Raw genomic sequence first — 25,957 nt, forward strand, 5'->3', positions numbered from 1 at the left:
TAAAAATAATAATAATAATTAAAAAAAAAAACAAAAAAAAACCCTTTGATTGCATGTTTTAGTCATTCCCTGGACTATGTTTTTTTTAACCTGTTGGTATGCGTTCTGACAGTGTTATGAAATCCAAAGCTAATAGAAAGGACATATAGTTAATTTCCGAAGCCAACTGCCTACATATAGTTAATTTCCGAAGCTAACCTCCTACATTCAAATGAAGTTTGAAAGAAAATACTAATGTCTCACTACTACATACAACTTAGATTAAGTAAAAGAATCACTAGCTGTATCACATAAACACATAATCACAATGCAAAACGGAAGAAATCAAAGATTTTTGAAATCAAAGTTGTAAGATTTGGACATTACAACTGTGAGTAGCATATATTCCATTTTACTAACACAAAAATCTTACTAAGCAAACATATATACACTTGAACATTGACTACACAATAAAAAAGATAAACTCATGTAGATCAACATATAAATTTGAAGTTTACAGACCATTTAGTAAAAACTGTTTAATGGTGTTTAAGGTTTACTGACCATTTACTCTACAAAATTGTCAAAACTGTTTCTAGCTAGCATTTCAATTTCCAGGTTTTCTACAAAGCAAACATATATAAAATTGAATTTCTGATATTGCACATTGTGCATTTTAGTTGATATGTCTGTGTTGTACTAAATCTAGTTTGTAATATGAGAGTCAAGAAAAAACTGCCTCGAGAGAGAATTGTGAAAAACCCTAAGAGAGAAACTCCTCTCGTCCCGTTGCGCCGTCATGCCTGCTTTGGCCTCTGGCCCGGCTGGCGTGTGACGAGCGTGGCTGGACGGGACTTGTGTTGGGCGGCTCAACGTTTGACCGGCGGGATCACTAGGCTTGGATGCATCCAGGAACCGGTTGGAGGAAGGATGGTTTGGGGATCAAAGCCAGATTGGAAACAATCTGGGTTGCGGAAGGATGAGCAGTTTTGCAGGTGGAGGTGCCCGACGACTTGGCGTGGGTTGGTGGAGGATTTCTTGGGCGATCTGTGGCGACGACTATGGTGGTTTGATGCGCGTGCAGCGATGAATGGGACTGCTATCGTAGATCAGGTGTTGGTGTAACCCAAACCAAGATCTATCGTAGTCCTTTGGGCTTCCAGAATTCGAGCGTTAGTCGTCGTCCGGTGCCGGAGATGGAGCAGCGGTGTGGGGGAGACGCATAGCCGGTGGCATTGGGTTTGGAGGCTCTCAGGCCGGGGGAAACCTCTTGATTGGGCTGGGTGGTGGTCTTGGGCCACGTCTTTGGGCTCTTGTTGGGCTGCCTCTAAATTTTTGTTTTCCCTTTTGTTTTATTCATTTTATGTGGTTGGTTTTTGTGTTAGGTCTTCAATAAATTCCTACCGTTTGGTAGGGATGGACGGGCTATGTTTTGGTATGTGCACTCAACGTGCCGTGTCTGCGCTAATGAGGCGGCGAGTTCCTTACTTGGTCAAATGGTCACAGCCTCTTAGTAGCAGGATGAAACTAGGTGTCACTGGTAATACTTTCCGGTGGCAACATAGTGGGAAAGTTGATATCAGTGTATTATGGCTCTGCATGAGCATTATCTTTCCGGTATGTCGCAAAAATTGTAAAGCAAATGGAGTAGCCAATGTTGCACTCTTTGCTAAATGGTGATTGTTAGAATACATAGGTTATGTCGAGACTCTTGATATTATGCAGGAGGTTCTTGCAATATGAGGTTTAGGCACAATGTCCCCCCCCTGTATTCTGCGGTTTCATTAATGGTAACGGTTTGAGGGCTGCCGTATTAGCCCTTGCATTTTCATTTGTTCATTATTGTTTTAATAATAGCTAATAGATTCTGATATTGGACATTTTGCATTATTATTTTTTTTGAAGCGCCCGAGGGCGAAAAAATATATTCATAAGCCAGAATAAGCCATTACATACCCTTCCACTGTCATCTAGACAAACAAGAAGATAGTGGTAGTACCCACAGTGGTACATAGAAAATAGACCTACACATTGTACAATCAAATACGTAGAGATAGCGGGATCCCCCTTTGGTACTACGCCGGAGGCGCTAGAAGGATCCGACCCTCCCAACTATTACCGAGTAAATCTAGTCGCCTAGAGACCTCAATTAATTGGTGTACAACTAGAGACACTGAGAATTAAGTCGACAAGATCAAGACCCATAGGTAAAACTAGATGCATACAAGTGCCTAGAATGTCCCTGAAAGTAGGGAATTATTGAAAAGACTAAGCAAACTAAATAGGGTCTAGGTCAAACAACCCAGCCCAAAATTCACAGCCCAACAGTCCCAAGAAAGAAACCCAGCTCAGGCCCAACTATGAACATCTTTAACTAGGCCCACCGTCCATCTTCAACCTCACCAGTCGACCGCCGCCACCGGATACCAGACCCTGCCGCCGCACCGACGCCAACCCTCGCCACTGCTACTGACGCTAGCCTCACCGCCGCAACGCAACTTCCAGTCACGCTGCCTCAACCCACGTCGAAGCCCAACCGAGCCACTTTAAAACCAGTCTGATGCAGTCCGATCCAGTACGCCGCCACCACCGTCCAGCCCCTCCATCACGTCACCGATCATGGAGATCAAGGAGGTGCCTCAGCGACGCTCGACCCGCTTTGTGCCGCCTCCCACTGAGCCCAAGATTTCTTCCGGTGCTCGTCGCCAAAACCATCCAGAGCCGGACTCGAACCATAGCCCCTTTCCAAGAAGCTGTCGCGCCTCTAGTTTTCAAATTCTCGTGATGCGGGAAGCGTGAACACGATAGTAAGAGGCTTTGTCAAGCGTCGAAAGCCATATGAGATGAGTTAGAATCCACTAGCAATTACGGGCACAACCGTAAGAAACATAGAGAAACTTCTCTAATATTTAGTTTTTTTTATTGATAACTTGAATGAAAATTACAATCTAAGAGGTGCCTTATATATAAGACACATAGCATAAATCTAATACAACTAGAAAACAAAAAGAATAATTTATTATAGACTAAAACTAGAAAACCTAATCAAACCTCATTAAATAAAAATCAGAAATAGAATCCTAGATACTAAAGAATATTACGCAAATATATAATTGGAATCCCAACCAAGATTTTGTTCGAGAATCCCTATATATCCAAAATAGTAATTAATGATTAATTTTATCATTAAGAAGCCTATTTGAATACCAATTTTCAATATTCAAATTATTCTTCTTGATGTGAAGACTCTTCTTTCTTTTCAAGATTGTTTGTTGAAATTGGCTAAAATCTCGTCCTACATCAGTCTCCTCCACTTGAAAAGAACTCGACCTCGAGTTCCTCTTGAATGCAGCTTGATCATTACTAGGAATAAAACATGATAAGCCATTAATTTCAATATTCTCAAAATTAAAAGATATCACCATGAATCCAATACCGTAGACAAGTTTAGAATAAACATCTTGAAACTTGAACTCCTTCACTTGAAAAGGAAAGGACATTGACTTCTCCTTGGGTTGATCTTGAGCACAATTAGGCATGCATGACATGGATATCGATGTGATGAATGAATCAGCTTCCTTATCTTTAATGAGTTTCTCTTCAATCTTCAAAGTGGCTTCTTCATGTTCCTTTTCACACACCTCAGGATGATTATTCTTGATGTTCTTCCTTCCAGACTTGATTTTAATTTTGTGCGACTCCCACCTAAATAAATATGTGTTGTCTTTGCAATAACCACCTTTGACGCTTTCATGCCATGGTCTTCCAAAAAGCACATTAGTGTCGTCCATGTCAATCACATGACAAGTAACCTCTTCTTTATAAAATTTTCCCATAGAGACAGGAAATTTACAAACCTCTGTTACTTGTGCATATTCATCCTCCCCAAATGGAATCCAGTATGGATCACTCAGCTTCATTGTCGGTAATTGAAAATAATCCACAATTTTGTTTGTTACAAAGTTCTCTCGTAGACCACTGTCAATTATTACCGAGCAAACCTTGTCGTTGATGATACATGTAGTTCGGAAGTCGTCGTAATCCGGCGTTGTGAATATCCAACGTACGTTCCATGTTTCTTTTTTCTTTTTTTTGCTTTTTCTTTTTTTGGATTGACGAGGTTGTCCTAGGGCAAATCTCTTGGCATGTTCCTCTTCAACGAAACTTTCTTTGATAGATACTCTACGACCAGCGTCGTTGAGGTTGGTGGTAGTGAACTTCTCCCTTGGATCGTCGTCTGCTAAGGAGCAGGCGATACCCGCTCTGATACCAAATGATGCGGGAAGCGTGAACATGATAGTAAGAGGCTCCGTCAAGCGTCGAAAGCCATATGAGATGAGCTAGAATCCACTAGCAATTACGAGCACAGCCGTAAGAAACATAGAGAACCTTCTCTAATATTTAGTTTTTTTTATTGATAACTTGAATGAAAATTACAATCTAAGAGGTGCCTTATATAGGGCACATAGCATAAACCTAATAGAACTAGAAAACATAAAGAACAATTTATTGTAGACTAAAACTAGGAAACCTAATTAAACCTGATTAAATTAAAAATCGGAAATAGAATCCTAGATACTAAAGAATATTACGCTTGGAATCCCAATCAAGATTTTGCTCGAAAATCCCGATATATCCAAAAGAGTAATTTATGATTAATTCCATCATTAAGAAGCCTATTTGAATACCAATTTTCAATATTCAAATTATTCTCCTTAATGTGAAGATGATTCTTTCTTTTCGAGATTTTTTGTTGAAATTAGCTAAAATCTCGTCCTACATCAGTCTCCTCCACTTGAAAAGAACTCAACCTCCGGCAGCAGCCTCTAGCAGGCGAGGCGAGCCAACGCCGCCCAGGCGCGCCGCCGGACAAGAAGAAGAGTGCGAACCCTAGCTAGACCAAGAACATTTTGCATTATAGTCTGATATATATGTGTTTTACTCTCTAGTCTGTATTGTTCATTTGTTCATTGTTGTTTCACCTCCTAATTTAGATCAAGTTGTATAACTACCTTTATAGAAGCAGATCTCACTTAAACTTGTAGTGACTCTAACTGAGTTTCTACTCTATAAGTAAACCTTAAACACCAGAATCAATTTGTCTGCCAATCAAAAAAAACCACACAATGCTTCAAAACCTTAGTATTCATAACCAATTTCTTCATGTGTCCCCTAATAAATGAATTTTTCTTAAAGTGACAGAAAGAGTCAACACAAATAATGAAAGCTTTGACAAAATGAAAAAAATCAGAGAACTGAATCCTTATTTTTGAATCAAATCAACGATTTCTCATTATAGTCTCAAGCTAGAGTAGTACATTACATACCTTTCCACTGCCTTGAATACAGAGGGCAAATAAGAAAACGTGGTATATATAACTAGTACCACTCATTAACGAACACCCATGCTCACTTATTAAAAAGCAAGCCTATATATAAACTATGAAATAAAAACATAGAAAATAGGCAGAGTTCAAAAAAAAAAAAAAAACCTAAAACTCTATATTTTCTCCTTGCCCTTGACACTAGGGCTAGGAGGTTTTGTTAAAAAAGCCAAGCAAGCTTCCTGTGCAGCAGCAACATTTTTCGGCTTCGGTGGCTTTTTGTTCTTTGATCCCAAGGGCCTGCCTCGTTTCTTTTTGGTCCCAGAACTGTCAGTCTCAAACTTTGGAACAAGGATGCTACCCGGAGCTTCAATCAATCCCAGGGATTTCGCATTAAATTTAGAACTGAACTTCGGCATCTTCAATTTCTTGGATGGAGCTTCATTGCATCCCAAGGAAGTAAACAACTCAAGCAAGAGTACTTTCAGCTTTGTTGGGGAGCGATAGTCAGAGGGCTGCCAATCTCGCTTAGTTGACTCAGTTGTCTCCACCGGAACCAAAGCCAAGGTGGTATTCTCCTCATCCCTGCTGGAGGCCGATCTACTATCCGATCCCCGCAACACCACAGGTTTATGGCCACCATGCTCTTTTGAGTGAAAAGGGGAGCGTGCCACCGATGGTAATATCGGGGTTTGAAGTCCATGGAACTTGAACATGCCCTTCTCAAAACGGCTTTGCATAAAACTCCGAGAAGGACCAGTGATATCCAATTTCCGTTGCACCGGGTTTGGCTCCATACGGGGAAGAGCCCTAACATCTGCTGCAGGACAAACACCATGCTCATGGAAAATCAAATCACAGTAGTTACACTTACCCACAAGGTTTTCAAAGAAGAAACTGATCTCTGCTTCAACACCAGGTGCAAGTTTGACTTTCTTTTTCAGATCAAAAGGCTTGGAAAGCTCCCGGGAAACCCTAACCCTTATCTTACCAGTATTGTCAAAAAGTTTATCATCTAATTCCATGACCTTGCCCGCAATAGCAACAATATCTCTAATAGTTTCTTTGTCCTCAAAGAGTGGTGGTATACCAGAAAGACGTACCCAGAAAAATAACTCATTCAAGGCCACCGAGTGCGGCAGTGCAATCCCATCATACTCCTTCATCACGACCGGGGCTTGGTTGAAGCGCCACGGTCCTCCAAGTAAAACCTTGTTGCGATCCCGTTTGAGGTCAAAAGCAAGGACAAAACAGTGTTCCCCTCGCTCTTGAATCTTGAAATCCCTGTCAAGCACCCATACACGACAAAATTAGAAACGCCGGAGGTCTTGTAGTGGGGCTGGTTTGGCTGCAAGTGGGCGGGCTAGCAGATAGGACTGCTTCCCCCGGCGTTCCGCAGAGTTTGCAGATCGTGAGAAATCCACAACCTCATTGGTTGCAAGGGCCAAGGAGGCCGCAAAAGAGGCCGCAACTTCATCCATGGAAGGAGTAGCAGTCCGAGCTGGGCGTGCGATAGCCTTGACGGTAGTTTTGGTGAGAGGTTTAGGGTTTCTGGCGTCCATAGCGGCGCTTAGGGTTTTCCAATGAATTCGAGAACTGAATCCTTATTGTAATGAGGTATGTGGAAAAATGTAAATGCGTTTATTATCACTAGCTTTACTCAATTCACTTAGACCATATAGATACCTTCGACTTCACCTTCATTACAGGTTTCCAAATCACCCACACTCTTTGAACAATCAAATCTTGCAGTCAAGTCAATTCTATCATCTTGACCAGCATCTTCCTCATTGTCCTTCAAATCAAACAAAACCCAGTTCTGACTTTTCTTCCCAATCCATTTTGCTGATTGTAATCCCTCAGAATTCAGAGTAATCTCATTGTGATCAAAAGGTTTATAATCAGGATTGGCCAAACACCATTTCTCTCTCTGCAGTTAATGATATGAGACTTCAAGAGAGACATAATTAATTCTACATTAGTCGTAAGTAATTCAATATCTATTTTGTGAAAATCTTCTCAAATATATATTTAAAAAAATATATGAAACTTCAAGAGATACAGAAATATGAGAACTAAAACTTGATGTAATGCAAGATTTTGATAAGAACTTACCAAGTTACATGTTTACATAGATTCAGCGGTGCAAAAGAAAGCTTCTAAGATACTGCAAGGGGATACTTCCAAGAATTGGCCTGCAACCAAAATGCTTTGCATTTGTTAGATACCAATACCATATGAACCAATTTTGAAAAACATGTGAAAACAATGATTTCTTAGTTATAAGAAAAATAAGAAGATTCAATTATTAATTCAGCTCTATGAATGATTAAATGAAAAGATTAAGAAGGGGAGGTGCTTCTATACCTAAAATGAATGCATGTATTTCAGCTTAGAGGAGGCAAGAAAGTTGCCCACTGATCCTCCGATGTAAAATGTCGAGTGCTTGCCTCGAAAAAGAAAATGGTACTTGTACACAAACATAATAGTGACAATATTCTTGAATCATTTGTCTCCCCAAATAAGCCCACAGTTCTACCAAATGTTCAAAAACACGGCAAATAGATTCCTGCAGGACCAATCACGGCTTTTGAACATAGTTTCAGTCTTTTGGAATATATAACGGCAGGGGGACATAAATACGTAATAGCACTTCCAGTAGTGCCTTCCCACAATTCAGACCTAAGAGAATACGGTTGACTTCTTGAAAAATATTAAATTGTACCATCAACAGATGACACAATAAATCTGCAAGTGATCAATGGTAATAAGAAGTAACACCAATCAATGTAGAACAGTCCCACTATCCAACTTTAATGGCAAATTGCAAGAATTTTAAAACAATCTAGCATCAGTGTGAAGAAACAAAATCCAGAAAAGAAAAATGAAACTAAGGGTGCATACTTCAACGATTCACATATACCCTTTCAACTGAATTAGGTGATTCAAATAGTTATCTAAAAGCATGTCCAAAACATGAGCTTGAGTCTCGTGCATGAATATTCTTCTTTTCAACTGAATTAGGTAATCATCAATGTGTTCTTTCTCTTCAGCCTCAAATCACCTAAACTATGATAGATAAATTTCATTGGAGACACAACAAAAGGAAGAAGCAGGAGGTATTCCTTCGTAGCTTGTTTCTCATTTTTGTGTTTACTATTCGTTACTGTTGAAACCAACTTAGATAGTTGATTCCGATAAGCAAGCATGTTTTTTTGGAATCCATTCGAAATGATAGCAGCAATCTGTGGCCTGATGGAAGTTAAGATGGCATGGCAATGAGCCATATAGTAATGAAGTTACATTCAAATGGGTATCCGTCTACATAATCATTCCTAGCACACAAAATAATAATCAGAGGTAACAATTATTTATCACCAATAGCATTGAAAAAAGTAATTTGCAATATATAAACAACACAAAGCAGGGAGAAAATTAGTAGACATTGGCAATCAATTGCAATATCATTTTCATACCATTTGGCCAACTACAGTTGTAACAACAGCAGGTATGTTTCTGTAACATAGTCCAGGGGCTTCAACTACTCCTGACTACTCAATCCCCTGAAGATAATTTGCCAAAAAGAAAAAAAAATATTAATCACAATTCACTGCAGTCCTCCCTTGACCATAGGCATCGACGTTAAACAAATAGCCATTATTTGGTCAATGTTTTGTGCAGAGACTATTTTCAAGTCCATGATATGAAATTTCAAATGGACAGAGAAAGCCTTACCAACATTCTTTGAAGACATCAATCACAATATAAGGCTGTACCTGTTTGAAGATAGTGCTTGTTCCATACCCTAGAAGGCCAAGAAGAAGAAGCTTCTGAGATTTTAATATCATAGCACTCACATACCCTAGAAGGCACATACATTGGAATGCTGGATTGGATCATCCAGGCCTGGAGACGAATGAAACAGTCAGCACTGATGTTTAATGTAAAGTATGAAATAAAGGAAACAGGAAAACCATAAGGTACTAGGAAGCTCTCCTTTTTCAAATGGGATCAAGGCTTCCACCCAGACCATAGAGTCCTGTTAAACAAAAGATATTTCTACCTTTTAACTTATAGGAGAAGAGATATTGTTCAAAAAAAACAATTAGAAGTAAACCATAAGGGAAAATATTCAGGTGCAGCTCAAAACCTCACAGCCACATAATATCCAACATAAGGTTTCCGTTTCTGCACCTGTATTTATCAACAAACCCAAATTAATCCCAAAGCCCCAACATATGACCTAAGGCAATTTAACCTTCCAAATCCTTTCACAGTCAAGCAACTGCTCTCAGATACCCAGAGATAATAGTTTGGGTGCTGAAAACACATGTGCAATGAAGATGGTACCTCTTTAACGCCTGAACATAAATTTGAAACACCCAGAGATAATAAAACTTTTTGTAATGACAAACAAAATTAAGGGATAGGATATATTACTGCTTTACAACATAAAATTTCAATGAACAAAATTTCAATCAAAGAATGTCCTTTAAACAAACTGAGATTATGAAACTAAAACCAAAATCCGTTTATAGGAGTGTATACCATACCAAATTTTCACAGGAACAGTGGTCATTAAAGAAAAGTGGAAACCGTTAATGTGGTTAGATTAAGATTACATACATGCACATCATCCAATTGGTAACAAATTAAATTAGAAATGTTGGTCTATGCTGTAATTCTATAATATAAACCGATATATATCATCCGAACACTACTAGTCATTCATTAGCTTTTTGTCAGTTTGCATGTAAAATAATATCAAGTACTTACAGTATAATATTGATTGAGCAACAACATACCTCACCAAAAATACTCAAAGAAGTACCAGTTGGTAATGTCCTCTCAATTCGTTCGACTCCAAGGATCTAACAAAAGTAGACACTATATTAGTCAACTAATTAAGTTATGCAAGAGACAAAAATCACTAACTATTTGAGGAGATCGTCCGCTGCTTACCAGTAAGCGGTCTCTGCAGGGTCTAGAAGAGGGAGAATAATGTTTGCAAATCAGATTTTGGCCAGCTTTAGCGAAAGAGCTTCATTAACACCCACATTGAAACAGATCTATCAAACGGCACAAACAAATCAAACAAAACACTATGTTCATACTGACAGTACTTCATTTCACAACATATAAACAAATACATTGACCTCGTTTCCTTCTCCACCTTGGTACAAACATTGGTTTCTTCTTCTGATTCTCTCTCGTGCCGACATTCCCTAATATTGTTGAGTGAGATCTTGAGTTCTAGAGAGGCTGAGACATAAGAGAGTGAGCCCTCTATTGTTTATATTAATTAATGAACTTTCTTAAACAATCCTTTATCAGTGTAATGATCAGTATGAGCATGTTTTCTGATGGTCTTTACCCTTCAATTTCAATTTACTAACAGGTCCAAGTGGATAGTGGGACTTCTTCAAAGGTTATTTTTGCTCTTCAAATTTTAAACTGATAAGAACTATCAATTAATGGCTAACCCTTCTTAACTTGAAGGTTATTATGGATTGGCTTCTTCTTCCTCCTCGAATTCCATGCATACTTTGCAGGTCTAATTAATTTGCAGGATCTGTCTTTGTTGTGATTATGCTTATTTCTAGTTTTCCAAGCAACAATTGGAAAGTTGTTTCAACTATTTATGATGATTTTTTCTGATTTGATTCCCATCGACATAACGAGGATTGACCCTGATTCTCCGCCAATCACAATCACAAATTGCATTTCACATGAGAGAAATCCTTGAAGGCTATTTACATGTACCGTCTTATTTGCAAGCTAGTCTACTAAAATTAACGGTATTACAACACAACAACTTGACTTTCTGGCAGGAGAGAATCAATATATGAATGTGTGTATATTAGAGATTCTTTACGTTTTTTTTTACAGTGTTTTGAAAGTTACATAAAAAATAGCCCCCTCTTTGCTCAAGTAAATGATCTGGATGCCTGGACAACTAAAATCAGAAATTGATTATTGAAAATTTTCCAATTCTTAAGATTACAATATGATGGTAACTAATAATAACAATAATAAATGGGCGATAATCTGTTCACTTCCCCAACCTGGGATTTGGAACACGGTCTAATTAATCATATCTTGTTTTCTAATTTCTACTATGAATGATTAATGGCTATAAACATTATGCTCAAATAACCCATTGCACCCTTACTTTTCTTCTGTCATCCAGCGCCTGCTCCATAAAAAAGTAATATTCATCATAACATGTGTGGATATACGAGTATAAATTGACTTTCCATACAATTGGGGATCAAAAAGATCTCAAAACACATTTAGATGTGACTTCGATCACCTGACAAACAATCTCCAGAGGAAACATAAACCCTAACTTATCGAGGAATCACCAGCTTGGCTGAATATGGAAACTACTCATTCCTACTTTTTCTTGGCTGATATCAAAATTTTCCGTGCCATTATTGAGATTTTGATCGCTACAAATATTACCTTATACAGGTCAGTCATTGAATTACTTTCCAGATTTTGCTTCATATTGTCATTGATTGCCCTTCTTTACCAAGGAGAGTACTTTGGTTATTTTTCATAGATATTGCTCTTTACAAAATACTACATGTTCTTTGTTTGGCTTTTGGGAGCAGCAACGAATCAGTTTATCTGCATCAGATCGACCAGACTGGACAAGGTAATTGTTTCAACAATCTCCTTCTATGTTAACTACTGTATAGTAATATATTTTCTATTATTGCTGGTCTTTTCGAATTTTGATTTCCAAACCTCTTTGTTTAATCTGCATATGTCAATCAGAGTTGCAAGGTAACCGTTTCAACGATTATAACTTCAATCAAGTATGTAAAGGCCTAGTACGTAGGTGGGTTTGGGCAGAAGTAGAATTTCCCTAGAAAAAGAAACAAGATTTGTAGTTGGTCACAGTTCATAATTGAGCTTTCGGGACAATATGTGCTGCACCATTGAAGTAGAACTGAATTGTACCTAATTTCTTTTTTGTCTTAATTTGATTTGTATCTCATCCACAACTATTCTATTATTTGTTACATTATTCACTTTTGTGAAGTCCAAACTTCATATAATACCCATGATTTCTCATGTAGAATGCCTATGGAAATGGAAGAGGATTTGTCAAGCATGGTATCAAACGCAGGCACAACAACAAGGCAGAAGAGGACGTATCAAGCAGAAGCTTCTGTTTCAAGCATCACTGGTTTCTTGGTCCAAGAGAGTAAGCGCTTGAGTCATGGGAGCAGCAATTTGTCTGCCAATACCAAATTTAAAGGAGTTGTACTGCAACAAAATGGCCACTGGGGTGCTCAGATCTATGCCAATCACAATAGGGTTTGGCTTGGAACATTCAATTCTGAGGTGGATGCAGCCATGGCTTATGATAGTGCTGCAATCAAGCTTCGCAACGGAGAGTGCCAAAGGAACTTTGCATGGACCAAGGTCACTGATCAAGAGCCATACTTTCAGAATCTCTATAGCCAAGAAGCTGTTCTCAACATGATCAAGGACGGGACTTACCAGGCTAGGTTTTTAGAATTTCGCATGTCTCATCAGGCAGCAGAAAGTATGCAAAAAATAGGAATGGCCGAGTGTAACTCAGCTAGGGTGCAACAAAGCAAAAGAGATATCTTGCACAAACAACTCTTCCAAAAAGAGCTGACGCCAAGCGATGTTGGTAAGCTGAACAGACTTGTCATACCCAAAAATTATGCAACTAAATACTTCCCTCGTATTGATGAATCCATGCAGGGAGGGTTGGATGACAACCCGGCTCCTGATGTGCAGCTGTCATTTTATGATGAAAACATGAGGCCATGGAAGTTCAGGTACTGTTATTGGAAGAGCAGCCAAAGCTTTGTGTTCACCCGGGGTTGGAATCGGTTTGTAAAGGAGAGTCTTTTGAAAGCCAATGACATTATCAGGTTCTATGAGTGCCACATTAGGGAAGGAGACAAGGAGGCCAAGTCATTCTACATGATTAAAATCGACCGGGCTGAAAGTTCTGATGTTATTGTTGAAAATGCTGGCCTATGTGTTTCCCCCGCCCTTACCCCCTTGCATGCCAAGAAATTTGGAGAGGAGAAAGATGACATAAAGACGCAAATTGCAGAGGTTATTGATGAAACGCCACAAGTTAATGGTGATAATAAAAGAATTAGGCTCTTTGGTGTTTGTATGGTCGTAGGTGAAAATTAATGAGCCTATTTCTTTTTCGAATTTTGTGGTTAGACTCAGACTTATCATTAGTTAACCCTTTAAATGTTCCAGGGTTTTTTTTTTTGTTTGAGCTTTGTAGGTTTAGTTTGAAAACTAGTTTGATTTTGATGGTTGACCAATCTTTTCAGAAATTGGACAGTACTTGATTTTGTAAAATATGATCTATTGTCTGCGCCATATTCTGTTTTCTTTAATCACAATAAGTTTCGCAACTTTTTTCGAGCTTTGATATTGTTGCTAGATCAGATGTTTCAGTTTCAAAAATACATAAACTCCGATATCCTCAAAAGAGTCTTAGCTGAGGGTCATGTATTGCAACAAACATAACAATTTAACACAAAAAGTAATAGTGGATTTAAGTCAGTTAACATACAATACGGTACAAACCTTACTTTCATATACAAACAAAATGTACACGTTCTAATAGTTATGATTTATTATTATTATTATTATTATTTTGATAGAATGAGGATACAACGTTTCGGATCACTATAAATTCTTGTTATATATCGTTATCCTTGATTCCAATTTTCTTTTCTTACATTAAACAAATTAAAGATATTGAACTTCAAAAAACGTATATAACTAAACATTATGAATTAAACATATGCATATATATAAAAAAGTCGGAGCGATTCCGAAACCTAAACCTAGGTTTCGTGAGCAGTGCGGCGGCGTCCCTTGGCTCCGATCTGCAGCAGGGCGCTCCGGCATCGTTTTCCAAACAAAGGAGGACGAGACTTCGATCTCGGGTTGAGTTGTGGTCGAGTCCGGTTTTGGTTCTTTCGGGCTGAGTTGTGGTCGACGGCCGTGGTCGGCATCAGGCTTGCGGGGGAGGCTCTTCCTGCATAATCGTTTTTCCACTCGGAGTGAATCGGCGCCGATCTTTGGGCGGCAGGCGTCCGGCTTCGGACTTTGAAGAGGGTCGTGTTTTAGCGGCGGCGTCTCTTTCGCCGACTTAGACCAAAGGCAAGGTCTTTTCCAACTCTCATGATGGGGGAGAGTCGCTGGCGGCTGCCTGAGCGGTGATGGGCAGAGGCTGCCGCTCGGACAGGTCAACTCCCGGTCAACTTGGGTTTGGGAGACGATGGGTTGGGCAGTGGGGTTTTCGGCCTCTGCCGATCTTAGCTGCTATGCAGTCTGGAGAACTGGGCCTGTGGTTCAGTTCCCCTTTTTCTTTTACACTTGGGTTGGGCTCGGGGTTGGACTTTTTGGGAGGTAGCATGTTGTAATAACCTGTTTTGACAACTCTTAGTGGAATTACTGTTAATAAAAGAAAAAGGGTGGCAGACAACTTTCTGATGTTAGGGAGTAAAGCTCGGAGACTTGTTTATTTTCCTGTTTATGCATAATTGATGTGAGCTAACAAGCAGACTAGCATCTCTCTCTCACTCACTCTGTTTCACTTCAAAAAAAAACAGAGCATTAGTTCTCTAACTCTGTTCTTCCTCCATCAACCACCTCCAGACGTCGGATCACTCCCTTTGGCTTCGCCTGAGGCTGCTCTACCTACTGGACGTCGTCTTTTTCCCCGGCACGGCCTCAAGGTTTGGCAAACCAGCTCGAACCCGGTTGCACCCGAAAACGAACTAACTCATCCTCCTCGTGTTTCCGGCCACCAATTCCCCCCAAACTTCATCCCCGAACTCGGCTCAACGTCCTGAAGCTCCCAGAAGTGGCCTTGCACGGCGGCGCTACTCGTGGTGGCGGCTGGAAGCCAGACCCGATCAAATCGAAAACCGAAGCTTCGATCGATATATCTCGCGCTACAGGACGTTGTTTTGAGTGTTTCTTGAACTGGTGAACTCAGAGTGAGGATCTGAACAACTTTCCAGAAGGTATCGAGGCCTGAAGTTGCAGTTTTTACGTCGAACTAGGAGCTCGCCGGTTTCTGGGTTTTTTTCCGGCCAACCGACTGGTTTGAGGTAATTTCTATTCCTTCCGGTCATTTTCAGCTTACATGCTAGTTAGGAAAATCATTAGGCATGATGAGATGAAGAAGGGCAGCCCGGCCCCGACACCATTGGCGCTGGTCGGCGGCGGCTCTGCCACTAATTCCGGCGGCCATTTCCGGCCACCTCCGGGGATCAAAAATATGGTTTCTGTACATTTTCAGATTCTATATTTCAATACGATCATTTTGATATATTATACACAATTTTTGGATATCATATGATTAAGTTATGAATTTTACGATTTCGATCGATTTCGATCGTTCGATTTGTGATATGTGAAGATCGGACCGTCCGATGGACTTGTAGTTTTGATATGTTGATCTTATGACTGTCCCAGTGGCTTTGTGTGGTCATGGGCGAAGATCCGACCGTTGGATCTTCGTATAATTGCTAAACAGTGATTAGGGAGGCGATTCGTGAGAATCCGTCCGTTGGATTTTCGTATAAATTAGCGGAGATGTTAGTAAGGACAATTCAGGAAGATCTGACCGTTGGATCTTCGTGATGATTTTTGGAGGATGATCCTAAAGGCGATCTGCGAGGATCCGACCGTTGGATCATCATTTAATTTCGATCCGACCGTTGGATTGTCGTTTGATTTTGTTTTTGAGTTATTGGCTAAGTTAAGGTCATGTCTGATTAGGTGATCGACGGTTTGATTTGGCGGACGATTCGTGAAAGTGTATTTTGAGCTGTTAAGAAGACGCAGCGGGAATTTAGAGGTGAGTAAACCTCACGTGGTTCATATTACGAACCGAATAAATTTAATTACCTTATTTTGTCGTAATTGCGTGAAAATATTTATGGAATAAATATTTGTTTTAAAATCATATGGACTTGATCAACTACGGTCCATGGGTAAGTAAAATGATTTTTACGATACAAATGAATTTCTCGGTTTTATTGCATGTGAACTATAGTTGGTATTAGTGATTATCCCTGAGCGGATAATTACGTATATATATATTTACGTGATTATATGTGAATGGTGTGACATTGAAGAGTGTGGAAATTGGGATGATTAAATTATTATGAATTGACATGTGACTTACCATATTTATATGTGATGAACATGATTGATGAGTTCTTGTTAATATTCATGATTTACATTGGAGGATGTATAGAGTTAGAGAATGTAAGGTTCTGAGGATGAGGTGTCCGAAGTTCGACGGTTAAGGATAACCGGAGTGTTTGTGTGCTGAGAACGGGGATGTCCAAGGTGCGACGGTTTATTATTAACCGAAGTTGTGTGCTGAGGACGGGGATGTCCAAAGCGCGACGGTTTATTATTAAACGAAGTATATGGTGCTGAGGACGGGGATGTCCAAAGCGCGACGGTTATAGTGTTAACCGAAGTATTTTTGCCGTTGCTTGACCCTAGGCCAAGGTGTCAGAGGTAACGAGGCAGTTAGAGCTCTAACGTGTTATTGGGATGGACCAGAGTGGTGTTATGTGGGTTGGGTGTTTGCAGGACCAGTGTGGTGTATTGTGATTTGAGGATTGTGAAAATGTATTCCTTGTGGTTTTCCATGAGTGGTTTGATGTCTCTTTGCAGACGTAATACTGTTGAATTTTACTTGAATTGTAATTTAATAAATCAACAGTTCTTTCTTGTTTACTCATACGAGCTTTGCAAAAAGCTTACCGGGTTTTGTGTTGTTGCAATTCCCGGTACACTATTCAAACGGTGTAGCGGGTAATCCTACAGGACAGGAGAATCAGGAAGGTGATCGAGCTGTGTAGAGTAGCTGCTTGTGATACTCTGATTTTATGTTGTGAGGTTCGTTATGCTCGTTTAGACACATGTCTTGCTCTTTTACCCCGTACTTGTTCCTACGATGTTGCTATGGCTGGGTTGAGTGTTGCGACGTACACCAAGAGGATCTTAGGCGTCAAGATGTTCAGACCAATGGTTCCATCCTAGGACAGTGTAGGGTTAGGGAGTTTTTTCAATTCTGTATTTGTTTTCAGCAGTTCCTTTAGGATTTTAGTTTTTTTGATTTTCTGTTTTGGATTTCAGTACTCTATGAGCTTGCATTGTAATATGAGGGGTGCTTGTACCCTTCATGCTTGACCGAGAGAGATCGTCATGATTTCTATCAATGGATTAGTCTTCCGTTGCCCTCAAAAAAAAAAAAAACATATATTATGCAGATTGATTGGATCGATGTGCTAGCTATTGAAAAAACCAGGACATACACCAGGTTAATGAGATTGCCCAAGCTAGGCCCAACCGGGATTCGGATCAAAACGAAACACAACAAATTGAGCTTAAGACTAATTGATAGGTTGTTATTTAATTTGATAAAACCGACTGCCCTTGTCTTTTTCTAAGTAATCTACTTCAGAGCTAGCTAGGAATTTTGCAGATACTAGATAGTCCGCCCGTGGGATGTTGTGTCTTTTTTTCTTCAATTTTATATACAATTGAGTAGGAATTTTTTTGATAATGTTAACCACATGTTACCATTTTACATATTATAAAAGCTGGTATCATTTTACAATATAACTTGAAGATGTAAGGCCATATTGTAAAAGTAAAGCAACTGTCTTAAAGAATAATTTAGTATACACTTTGGTAGAAGCAAGACCTTGATTGAAGTCCAGTTAGTTTGGATGCTAGAAGCCTGTCCTGCCAACTACTTAACACTGGAAGGGGATGACCCTCAGTTGTGATAACATATTTCTGTTCAACCAAAAATGAATCGTTGAACAGAAGATCTAGAAACTTGCACCTACATAAATGTTGAAGTGCAACATTTTAGGGCTGAGACAGTGTTCTTCCTAGTAAGGAAACAACTCTTACATCTCAGCAACTAAATCAGAATAGTTCAGATAAATGGAGTAACTGCTTACATCTCCTTCTCAATGGCCTCGAATACATTTTTTAACCCAGCCACCTGTGTGAAAGCTCAAATCGTTAGGAACCGAAACAACTAAATCAGAAAGTTTAAGAAATATCAAATTAAAATGAGACCAAAGCCTGACCTGTAAATCAAGGTAGAGTGGGACATTAATCTCCTTTATTTTGGCCGCAAGGGGCAAACATGCCACAGCCAACAATTGCATAGTCCAAGCTTTGCCATTCTGCATATTGGTTTATGCAGAAAACAATAAGGCAATCAGCAATGGACTTTGATGCAATAAAACAGACAATGTACCAAGTCATCCTCTTATTCCCCACTTACAGGTATTTCATAGGCTGAAAGACCGCGATCCAAGTAGCTTACAGATAGATATTGACACAGAGGTCCGAAGCTGAAATGCACATTTGCCTGTCAAAAAATGTAACCAATTCATCAATAACTTGTAATCAAACAAAAGATTGAGTATAGACGGTTCATAAGAAAACAGAAGAAAATAGCAGCCAAGGCGAAAATGAAGTCAGAATTTGCTAGCTGGGCGACTCTGGTCCTTGGCATTTACAGCTTAGAACAGGGTAAAGTGTAAGACCACAAAACACAAATCAAATATCCAATTGGCTTTGGCCCCAAAAGTGAAACAGAAGAGATTCTCCACCAAACCAAAATAAGACTATGGGATTACATAATGAGATATCTAAACAAAAGACTACCCATTACCATCAAACTTCCCTAAAACATAAGAGGATATACTTTTAGATTCTTCTGCAAAATAGCCTCTAATTTCTTTGAATCTCAAAAATGGTGTAAAGATCAATACTTTTTCTGAACAGAGTAGAGAAGAGTAGGACATGTTCTAAACCAAAGACAGAGTTTCAAAAGTAATAAACATGAGAGACACAATAACACTATATACTAAATTTGCTTCAGTTTGAAACTTCAGCTCTATCTCTGTATGGCTGATAAATGACAGAGAAAGGAAACATGCAATGTTTAAAGAATTCAAGTACAATAACCAAAGAATTCCTCAATATCTCAAGAAGCAACATGCAATATTACAAAAAAAAATAAGTAAAAAAATTAAAAAACTGGGCGACATGCAATTGTCTATTCTCAGGAAATAACATGCAATATTGCAACCAAAGTATTTACACAGACAATTACCCACAGCAACATGCAATGTATTTACTTCTTCCTTGCTTACACATTACTTACTGAGCACAGGTCATGGCTTCTTCCATCAAGTGTCTTTTTGGGTTTTTGATGTAACCTGAAAAGAAAATGTAAAATTTCAGGACAACTTTACTATTTATTGCTTTCACCACTGTTACTGGAAGTAGAGAGAAATGATATAACATAAGATTTAGAAGATAGCAGGAATCCAATGGCTTGCCTAATATGCTTGAGTTCATCCCAAGCTGAACCTGCGTACTGCATCTTCGTTTATTCAGTAAGACTGTAAGAGTTTATAATACAATAAGGCAAGGCAATACAATAGCACCAATTCTCCAACTCAGCCAAACCAGCTTTTACATATTCCCCATTACTAAACAAACAGCACTCTCATCGTAATAGAAGGCTACAGAGAAATATAAATATATGAGGGATAATAACAAATAATTATATTTGTATTAAAAAATATACCAATCAAGGGCAACCTCAAGTATGAGCATAGACTTGATACCTGTTGAATTACTGAACATTGATAAAGGATAATATCTGCGTGAACACCTTTCGAACTAAAAATGGAGGTACCTGGAATAAGGAAAAAAATATGTGTGTGAAACTGTGTAAGAGTACCATGATATCCTGAAGCTTCATGAGTTAATACTGATGTAAAGGCAGATATTGAGACAAACTAACCTGTTCAGACGTGGCCATTGACCCATGGCAGGTTATAAGCAAAACCCTGGTAGGGATCACCTAAAAGAGGATGGGCTTTAAGTTGATCCCTCAAACAGCTGATATCCTCCCACCCAGTCATGAATACTAAATCAGCACCTGGTCGTTCCTTTCGACATATAGGCATAAAACTGCTTCAATAAGATTAAATCCTCTGCTTCAAAATCAAAATCACCTGAAAAGTAAAATACTGATAACTTTTAAAATCTGACACAAAATCAAAACAGAAAAGTATAAGTCAAAAAGATAGCGGGAAAAATATTAGTGAGTAATAACACGTATTGATCATAGTTTGGCGGAGCAAAAGGGGATTAGATCATCAAATTATATATTAAACTATATATATGACATCACATATGTATAACAGTGGACATTTGAAAAGCCAATGCCATTTTCAGACAATAAAATTATATATTAACCAAATTTCTCCCCAACATATCTAGATAATGTTGAAAAAAGTTTGGACATCTCTGGGTGTTGTTACATGCAACAGAGAATACTGATTCAATTTCAACCACGCGAAGGAGGCTAGCTAGGCTAGTATGCCTTTGAAAGCTACTGTGTTTCAGTTTAATTTCAAGATACACATAGTAAGCAAGTACTGTATTTTATCTAATGTATTATACTTCACCTTTTAAAAGGTACATGCCATCAATTAGCGTAACTGCAATGATTGGAATGTATGGCTTATAGAATTGTGTAGCAGTGTATGATTAAGGAAAGTCTTTATGTACCTGGGATATTTGGCTCCTAGAATTTCCTTCTGCCCATATTATCTCCAGATATGGCCATCTCCAAGAGGCATCCCATTCCCAGAGCTAACTCTTACTTGCTTAGTCCATAAGGACAGTCTTTCTGCAATGCGAAGACCAAAATCTGGAATCTGAGCAATGAAAATGACTGTGAAGATTAACATTAAAATGTTTGAAGTTAATTTCATTCTATGCATCTCTTTATTTTCAAGGGCCTTGGAGTGCCTATTTACGATTTCATTTTCATTGCATGCGTTTAGGGGAAACAAAGAACAATACAGGAATGCATACAAACAAAGAAACCCAGTTCCAACCTTTCTGTAATCCACAGAAAATCTCCGTGCAGAAATTATCAAGATAAAACCCAATAACCAAATTTGCAAACCGCCAAAGTGCAAAACCCCAGATACCCAATCCCAAATTAAAGCCCCAAACAATCAAAACAGATAAAACCCAGACGAGATTCCAGGCTCCAGAGTCCAAATTCGCAAACTACAAACACTTATCAGCAATCAATCGGTACTGGGTTAAATAGCGAGCAAGCAAGTAAAGATTTCAAATTGAAGAACAATGAGAGTGGCTACTAAACCAGTACCACCATCACTTTCTCTCTACATATAATCAGCATATACATATCAACAAAACCATCAATCTCAAAAATAGAATAGGAGCCAAGGAAAGAAACACTTACTTAGAGAGTAGGCACCAAAAGAGCAGAGCAAAACGCCTAGCATTGTTGAGAGAATCGCACATTTGAGTCCAATCCTTTGAATCCAGTCCTTCAATCAAAAATTCAAAATGTATTGTAATATCAATTGGGTATGCTCTAAATATTGGAAAAGAGTCGAAAGAAAAATGAAAAACCCAAAATTCTAAATTACCTGAATCTTGGAATCTTTGAGATTCTCAGAGGAAATGTAGTAAATGGTTGCCGGAAGTGGAGCCTGGTTTTCATCATTTACGGCCAAATCGGAAGAGCAACTTTGGTTGGCTTGTTGGGCTTTTCCGGTGTGGTTAGGAGAGCATAATCGACATACCAAAACCATCAGAACCACTTGGACAGGCTACCCTTCCTCCACGAAGCTCAATTACCAAGCAGCAAAGAAAGGACAATCCCATCTCAGCTAATTTTGAGCAGATCAACAGGTGGCATGGCAGGGGCAATTGAGTAGGAGATGGGCATTTAGAGTAGAGAACCTTTTGATTTTGCTAGTTCTCTGTTTTGAAGTTTAATAATTTTCTCGGACTTGTGACTGATTTTGAACTAGTAGAGCATGTCTGCATGTGATGACAACCTTAACTGACTATGACGTTGCACCCTCGCTTGTTTTTCTGTTTGAACTAGAACAAGTATTGTAAAAGAACAAACAAACAAATTTCGAACAGGGCGGTTAGGTTGCAACAACATGACTTGACTCACATACAAAGTGATAAAGTATTCCACATCATTCTCAATGATCCCATATCAGTAATCTGGACACAGCAATATCGGGAGGTTGACGACTATGACTAATGTCTATAAACATTATGACTTGTGAGTACATACCACTAGTCAATCATGGCTTTCAAGAGTCTTCGATGGAATATTACATTTTTTTTTGTTTTTGTCCATTTACCTTATTTTTAGAGATTTTTTTCCCACTTACCCCATTAAGTTTTTTTAATTCCCTTTTACCCAAAACACTCTAAGACCATCTCTAATGGATGTGTTAAAATCCACATGGCAGCCCAACAGCTATAAATGACATATGAAAATACTCTCCAACCCATATGCCATTGCCACCGTGGATGACATATTGAAACTAAACTGTCAAATTTGACAGTGCTATACTCATCTGTCTTTTCTTTTTTATTATTGTTTCTCTATCCTTCTTTCTCTTTCTTTCGCGTCTCTCTCTTCTGTTCTTCCTACCCAGATCGACAAAACTCTCTCTTCTTCTCCCTCTTTCCTTCTGGTATCTCTCTTCCTAATTCCCACATCTCACAAAACATCAAAATCCCAGATTAATCAAAACAGGTAAAGAGAGAAAGGAACAACCTCTACAACATCAAAATCCCAGATTAATCCCAGATCTTCTTTTGAAATTATTTTTCACTCCTCTCTGATTCTTTCTCATCCCTCTCTTTCATCATATCCAGTACCCAGAATGAAGCAAAACTTATAGTCTTAACCCGAGTTTCACAGATAAAACAAGAAAGCAAGAAATGTCTCACACCAATTCCTCTCCCTATAATTCTTCGTTTTTGGCTTCTGGGTTTTCTGTAATAGTCTCTCTGTGATCGATCTGATGAAGAAGATGAAAGGGGTTGTTGCCCTATCTTAGAATTCAAGGGCTAGATTTCATAGATTTGGATGTTTATGTGATTGTATTGAGCTTATGCAGCTGGATTTGAGCAGAAGAATGAGTCATGGGCTTTGGATAGAGATGATGAAGGATGAGAAAGATAGAAATCAGGAGCAGAAAAAGGAGGATGCGAAGAAGAGAAATAGAAGGAGATGGAGATGGTGCATTTTGTGATTAATAAAATATTCATAAAGTTAATAAAAAAATACATTTATTTTAACTGATGGGTTGGAGTGTAAATATAGTAAAATTGTCAAATGCCACATCATCTGTCAAATTCAAATTTGACCCAAAATTTTTAACATATCTGCTGGAGATGCTCTAAGGAGGTCTTCCCTAATACTCCATTAAGATTTTTTTTTAAAAAAAAATTTTTTAATACCATTTTATCCTCACTCCTTTGTTACTTTAGAGAGAGAAACCATAGGAGACTTCGCCAGAGCCCGGTGGCCGGAGTTCGGTCACCGGCCGCTGAATTCCGGTCACCGGCCGCCGGAATCCGCTCACCAGCCGCCGCCCATCGGAATTTGCTGAAAATCTCACCGGAAAGGTTTTTTTTGCCCCCAATAGACATCTATTGCACCAATAGTCTATTGCCCCCTAATAGACGTCTATTGCCCCCCAATAGAACTTTCGATTGCCGGAATTGGAACTAATCTCCTTAAAATTAAACAAATAAAACTTTGATTAAGGAAAAAAAAGAGGAAATTACATCAATTCAAAACATGTATTGCCCCCCAATAGACCTTCAATAAAAGTCTATTGCACTCCAATAGATGTCAAAAATTATATTATATTGTTGCTCCGTAATGAACAATATCATCATCTTGTGATTGTCATGAAATAAGCAACGTAGCCATTGTCATGAAAAAAAAGCAACGTAGCCATTGTCATGAAAAAAAAGCAACGCAGGCATTTAAAATGACTTCTACAAATAATATGATAATGGTTTTTTTTTTTTTTTTTTTTGAAACGATGATAATGTTCTTCTTTATCAGTGACGATTAGAGAGAAGGATATGAACCTTCCCTTAGTAAACTAGCAGTAGCATGGTGGTATGGGGCTTCAAATGAAAACTTGCCTACAAACTCGGTGAACCACAAAGGAGAAAAGCTTGAGGAGCCCGACGAACAGACCCTGCATCAACGTCGCGGTCGTCCTCGGCTTCGAGGAGCTCTTCGCCGTCGAGTCTCTTCGCCGCAACCGGAGAAAAGCTTCGATCTCATCAAGTCTCTTCGCCACAACCGGAGAAAGCTCCGATCTCGTCTTATCTCTTCGACGTCGAGTCTCTTCGCCGCAACCTGAGAAAGCTCTGATCTCGTCTTATCTCTTCGCAGTCGAGTCTCTTCGCCGTAACCGGAGAAATCTCTGATCTTGTCCTCCAAGTCCGGAGCCTCCATGGCGCGATAGTGTCGGCGTCGTGCTGGTGGTGGGGATGGGAGAGAGAGGGAGAGAGAGAGAGCGTCGTCTGGAGAGAGAGAGGTCGTCTAGAGAGAGAGGAGAGTGGAAAGAGTGGCAATGTTGTAGTTTGATAATTAGGCTTAGGACAAAATGGTATTTTCTCATTAAATTGTGTAGGTGGGAACAAAAATCTTTTATTGGGGTAAGTGGGATAATTTTCCCTCATTTTGGTGCTTTGGGTCAAGGACCATTTTTTTTCTTCATGATATGCATATCATATTTTCTTCATTCATGGGGTGTATATAGTTTTTTTTTTTTTTTTTAACTACAAGGAAAGAAACTACAAAGAAAAACCATGGAAACAACCCCCGCCCAGCTGATCTAAATGGAACGCTGGGGACACAGAAACGGGGAGACAATGGAACCAGACCGAAGGAGTGGAACTCCGAAAACCTAAATCCACCAGCTTATCCGCCACAAAGTTGGCTTCGCGAAAAATATGTCGAAATATAATGAAGTGGAACTTGGCTGCCAAACAAACAGTGTCACCAACCAGAAGCTTGATCCGCCAAGGAGGGGGAGTTTTCTTGAGAATACAGTCAATAAGCAGTTTACAATCTCCTTCCACCCAAATACTGGGGTGATGATTCAAAATAGCAAAGCTCAAACTGTCTCTTAAGGTAGTGGCTTTAGCAGTTAGGACTCTATTATTACCAATTCTTCGAGCAGCCGCAACAATAGGATTACCACTGGAATCTCGAATACAAAAACCAGTAGAAGCAACTCCATGCTTGACAGATCCATCAAAGTTAAGCTTAACCTGATTATCATCGGGAGGCTACCATTTGAAATGATGGGGTGTATATAGTTTAAGAATAACAATGATAACATGTTGGAGAAGTAAGACAAAGAAATTAAAAAAAAAAATAAAAAAAAAATAATAATAATAATAATTTGGGTGGAGAACTTTATTGAGATATTGGAGAAAACTATAATAATAATAATAATAATAATAATAATAATAATAATAATAATAATTTGGGTGGAGAACTTTATTAAGATGTTGGAGAAAACTATATGATTTTCCTAATTGGATGGTTACCAAATAATTTCTGTCATATAAAGATATATATGTAGAACCATATGACTTTCAGAAAAAAAAAAAAAATCCTTTTCCTCTTGGAACCTACCCTAGCGGTTCTTACGCTCACCTGTGCAACCGAG

General features: G+C 38.9%; 2 protein-coding genes across 8 annotated transcripts; one reads left to right on the forward strand and one right to left on the reverse strand.

Annotated features, from left to right (window-relative positions):
* The first annotated feature begins 12,404 nt into the window (after positions 1 to 12,404).
* On the forward strand, positions 12,405 to 13,496 carry LOC133730697 (AP2/ERF and B3 domain-containing transcription factor At1g50680-like). Its single transcript, XM_062158242.1, has one exon. It carries the CDS (start codon positions 12,405 to 12,407, stop codon positions 13,494 to 13,496), a length of 1,092 nt encoding a protein of 363 aa, XP_062014226.1.
* A 4,442-nt stretch (positions 13,497 to 17,938) lies between these two features.
* Positions 17,939 to 22,463, reverse strand: LOC133728239 (cyclin-D4-1-like). Of its 7 annotated transcripts, none has more exons than XM_062155639.1 (11): positions 21,869 to 22,461; positions 21,679 to 21,766; positions 20,970 to 21,090; positions 20,197 to 20,410; positions 20,018 to 20,088; positions 19,727 to 19,912; positions 19,549 to 19,603; positions 18,661 to 18,747; positions 18,461 to 18,559; positions 18,329 to 18,372; positions 17,939 to 18,207 (listed from the first exon to the last, which is right to left on the reverse strand). In XM_062155639.1, exons 6-11 carry the CDS (start codon positions 19,768 to 19,770, stop codon positions 18,036 to 18,038), a joined length of 501 nt encoding a protein of 166 aa, XP_062011623.1. In that variant the 5' UTR covers positions 19,771 to 19,912; positions 20,018 to 20,088; positions 20,197 to 20,410; positions 20,970 to 21,090; positions 21,679 to 21,766; positions 21,869 to 22,461; the 3' UTR covers positions 17,939 to 18,035. The 7 variants fall into 7 exon arrangements, 3 of the variants coding, with proteins under 3 accessions (XP_062011623.1, XP_062011622.1, XP_062011624.1); XM_062155638.1 differs by having other exon boundaries at positions 20,970 to 21,118; positions 21,869 to 22,460; XM_062155640.1 differs by lacking the exon at positions 21,679 to 21,766 and having other exon boundaries at positions 21,869 to 22,463.
* Between the last annotated feature and the right edge of the window lie 3,494 nt (positions 22,464 to 25,957).

Source organism: Rosa rugosa, chromosome 2, assembly GCF_958449725.1.
Source record: "Rosa rugosa chromosome 2, drRosRugo1.1, whole genome shotgun sequence".
NCBI lineage: Eukaryota > Viridiplantae > Streptophyta > Magnoliopsida > Rosales > Rosaceae > Rosa > Rosa rugosa.

Excerpts from the sequence above, each read along its gene's own strand:
- LOC133730697 (XM_062158242.1), top strand. The coding sequence starts at position 12,405 with ATGGAAGAGGATTTGTCAAGCATGGTATCAAACGCAGGCACAACAACA.
- LOC133728239 (XM_062155640.1), bottom strand. The coding sequence starts at position 19,770 with ATGCAGTACGCAGGTTCAGCTTGGGATGAACTCAAGCATATTAG. Across the intron at positions 19,604-19,726 it reads GATGAACTCAAGCATATTAG|GTTACATCAAAAACCCAAAA; the intron begins GCAAGCCATTGG and ends TTTTCTTTTCAG. Across the intron at positions 18,748-19,548 it reads GAAGCCATGACCTGTGCTCA|GCAAATGTGCATTTCAGCTT; the intron begins GTAAGTAATGTG and ends ATTTTTTGACAG.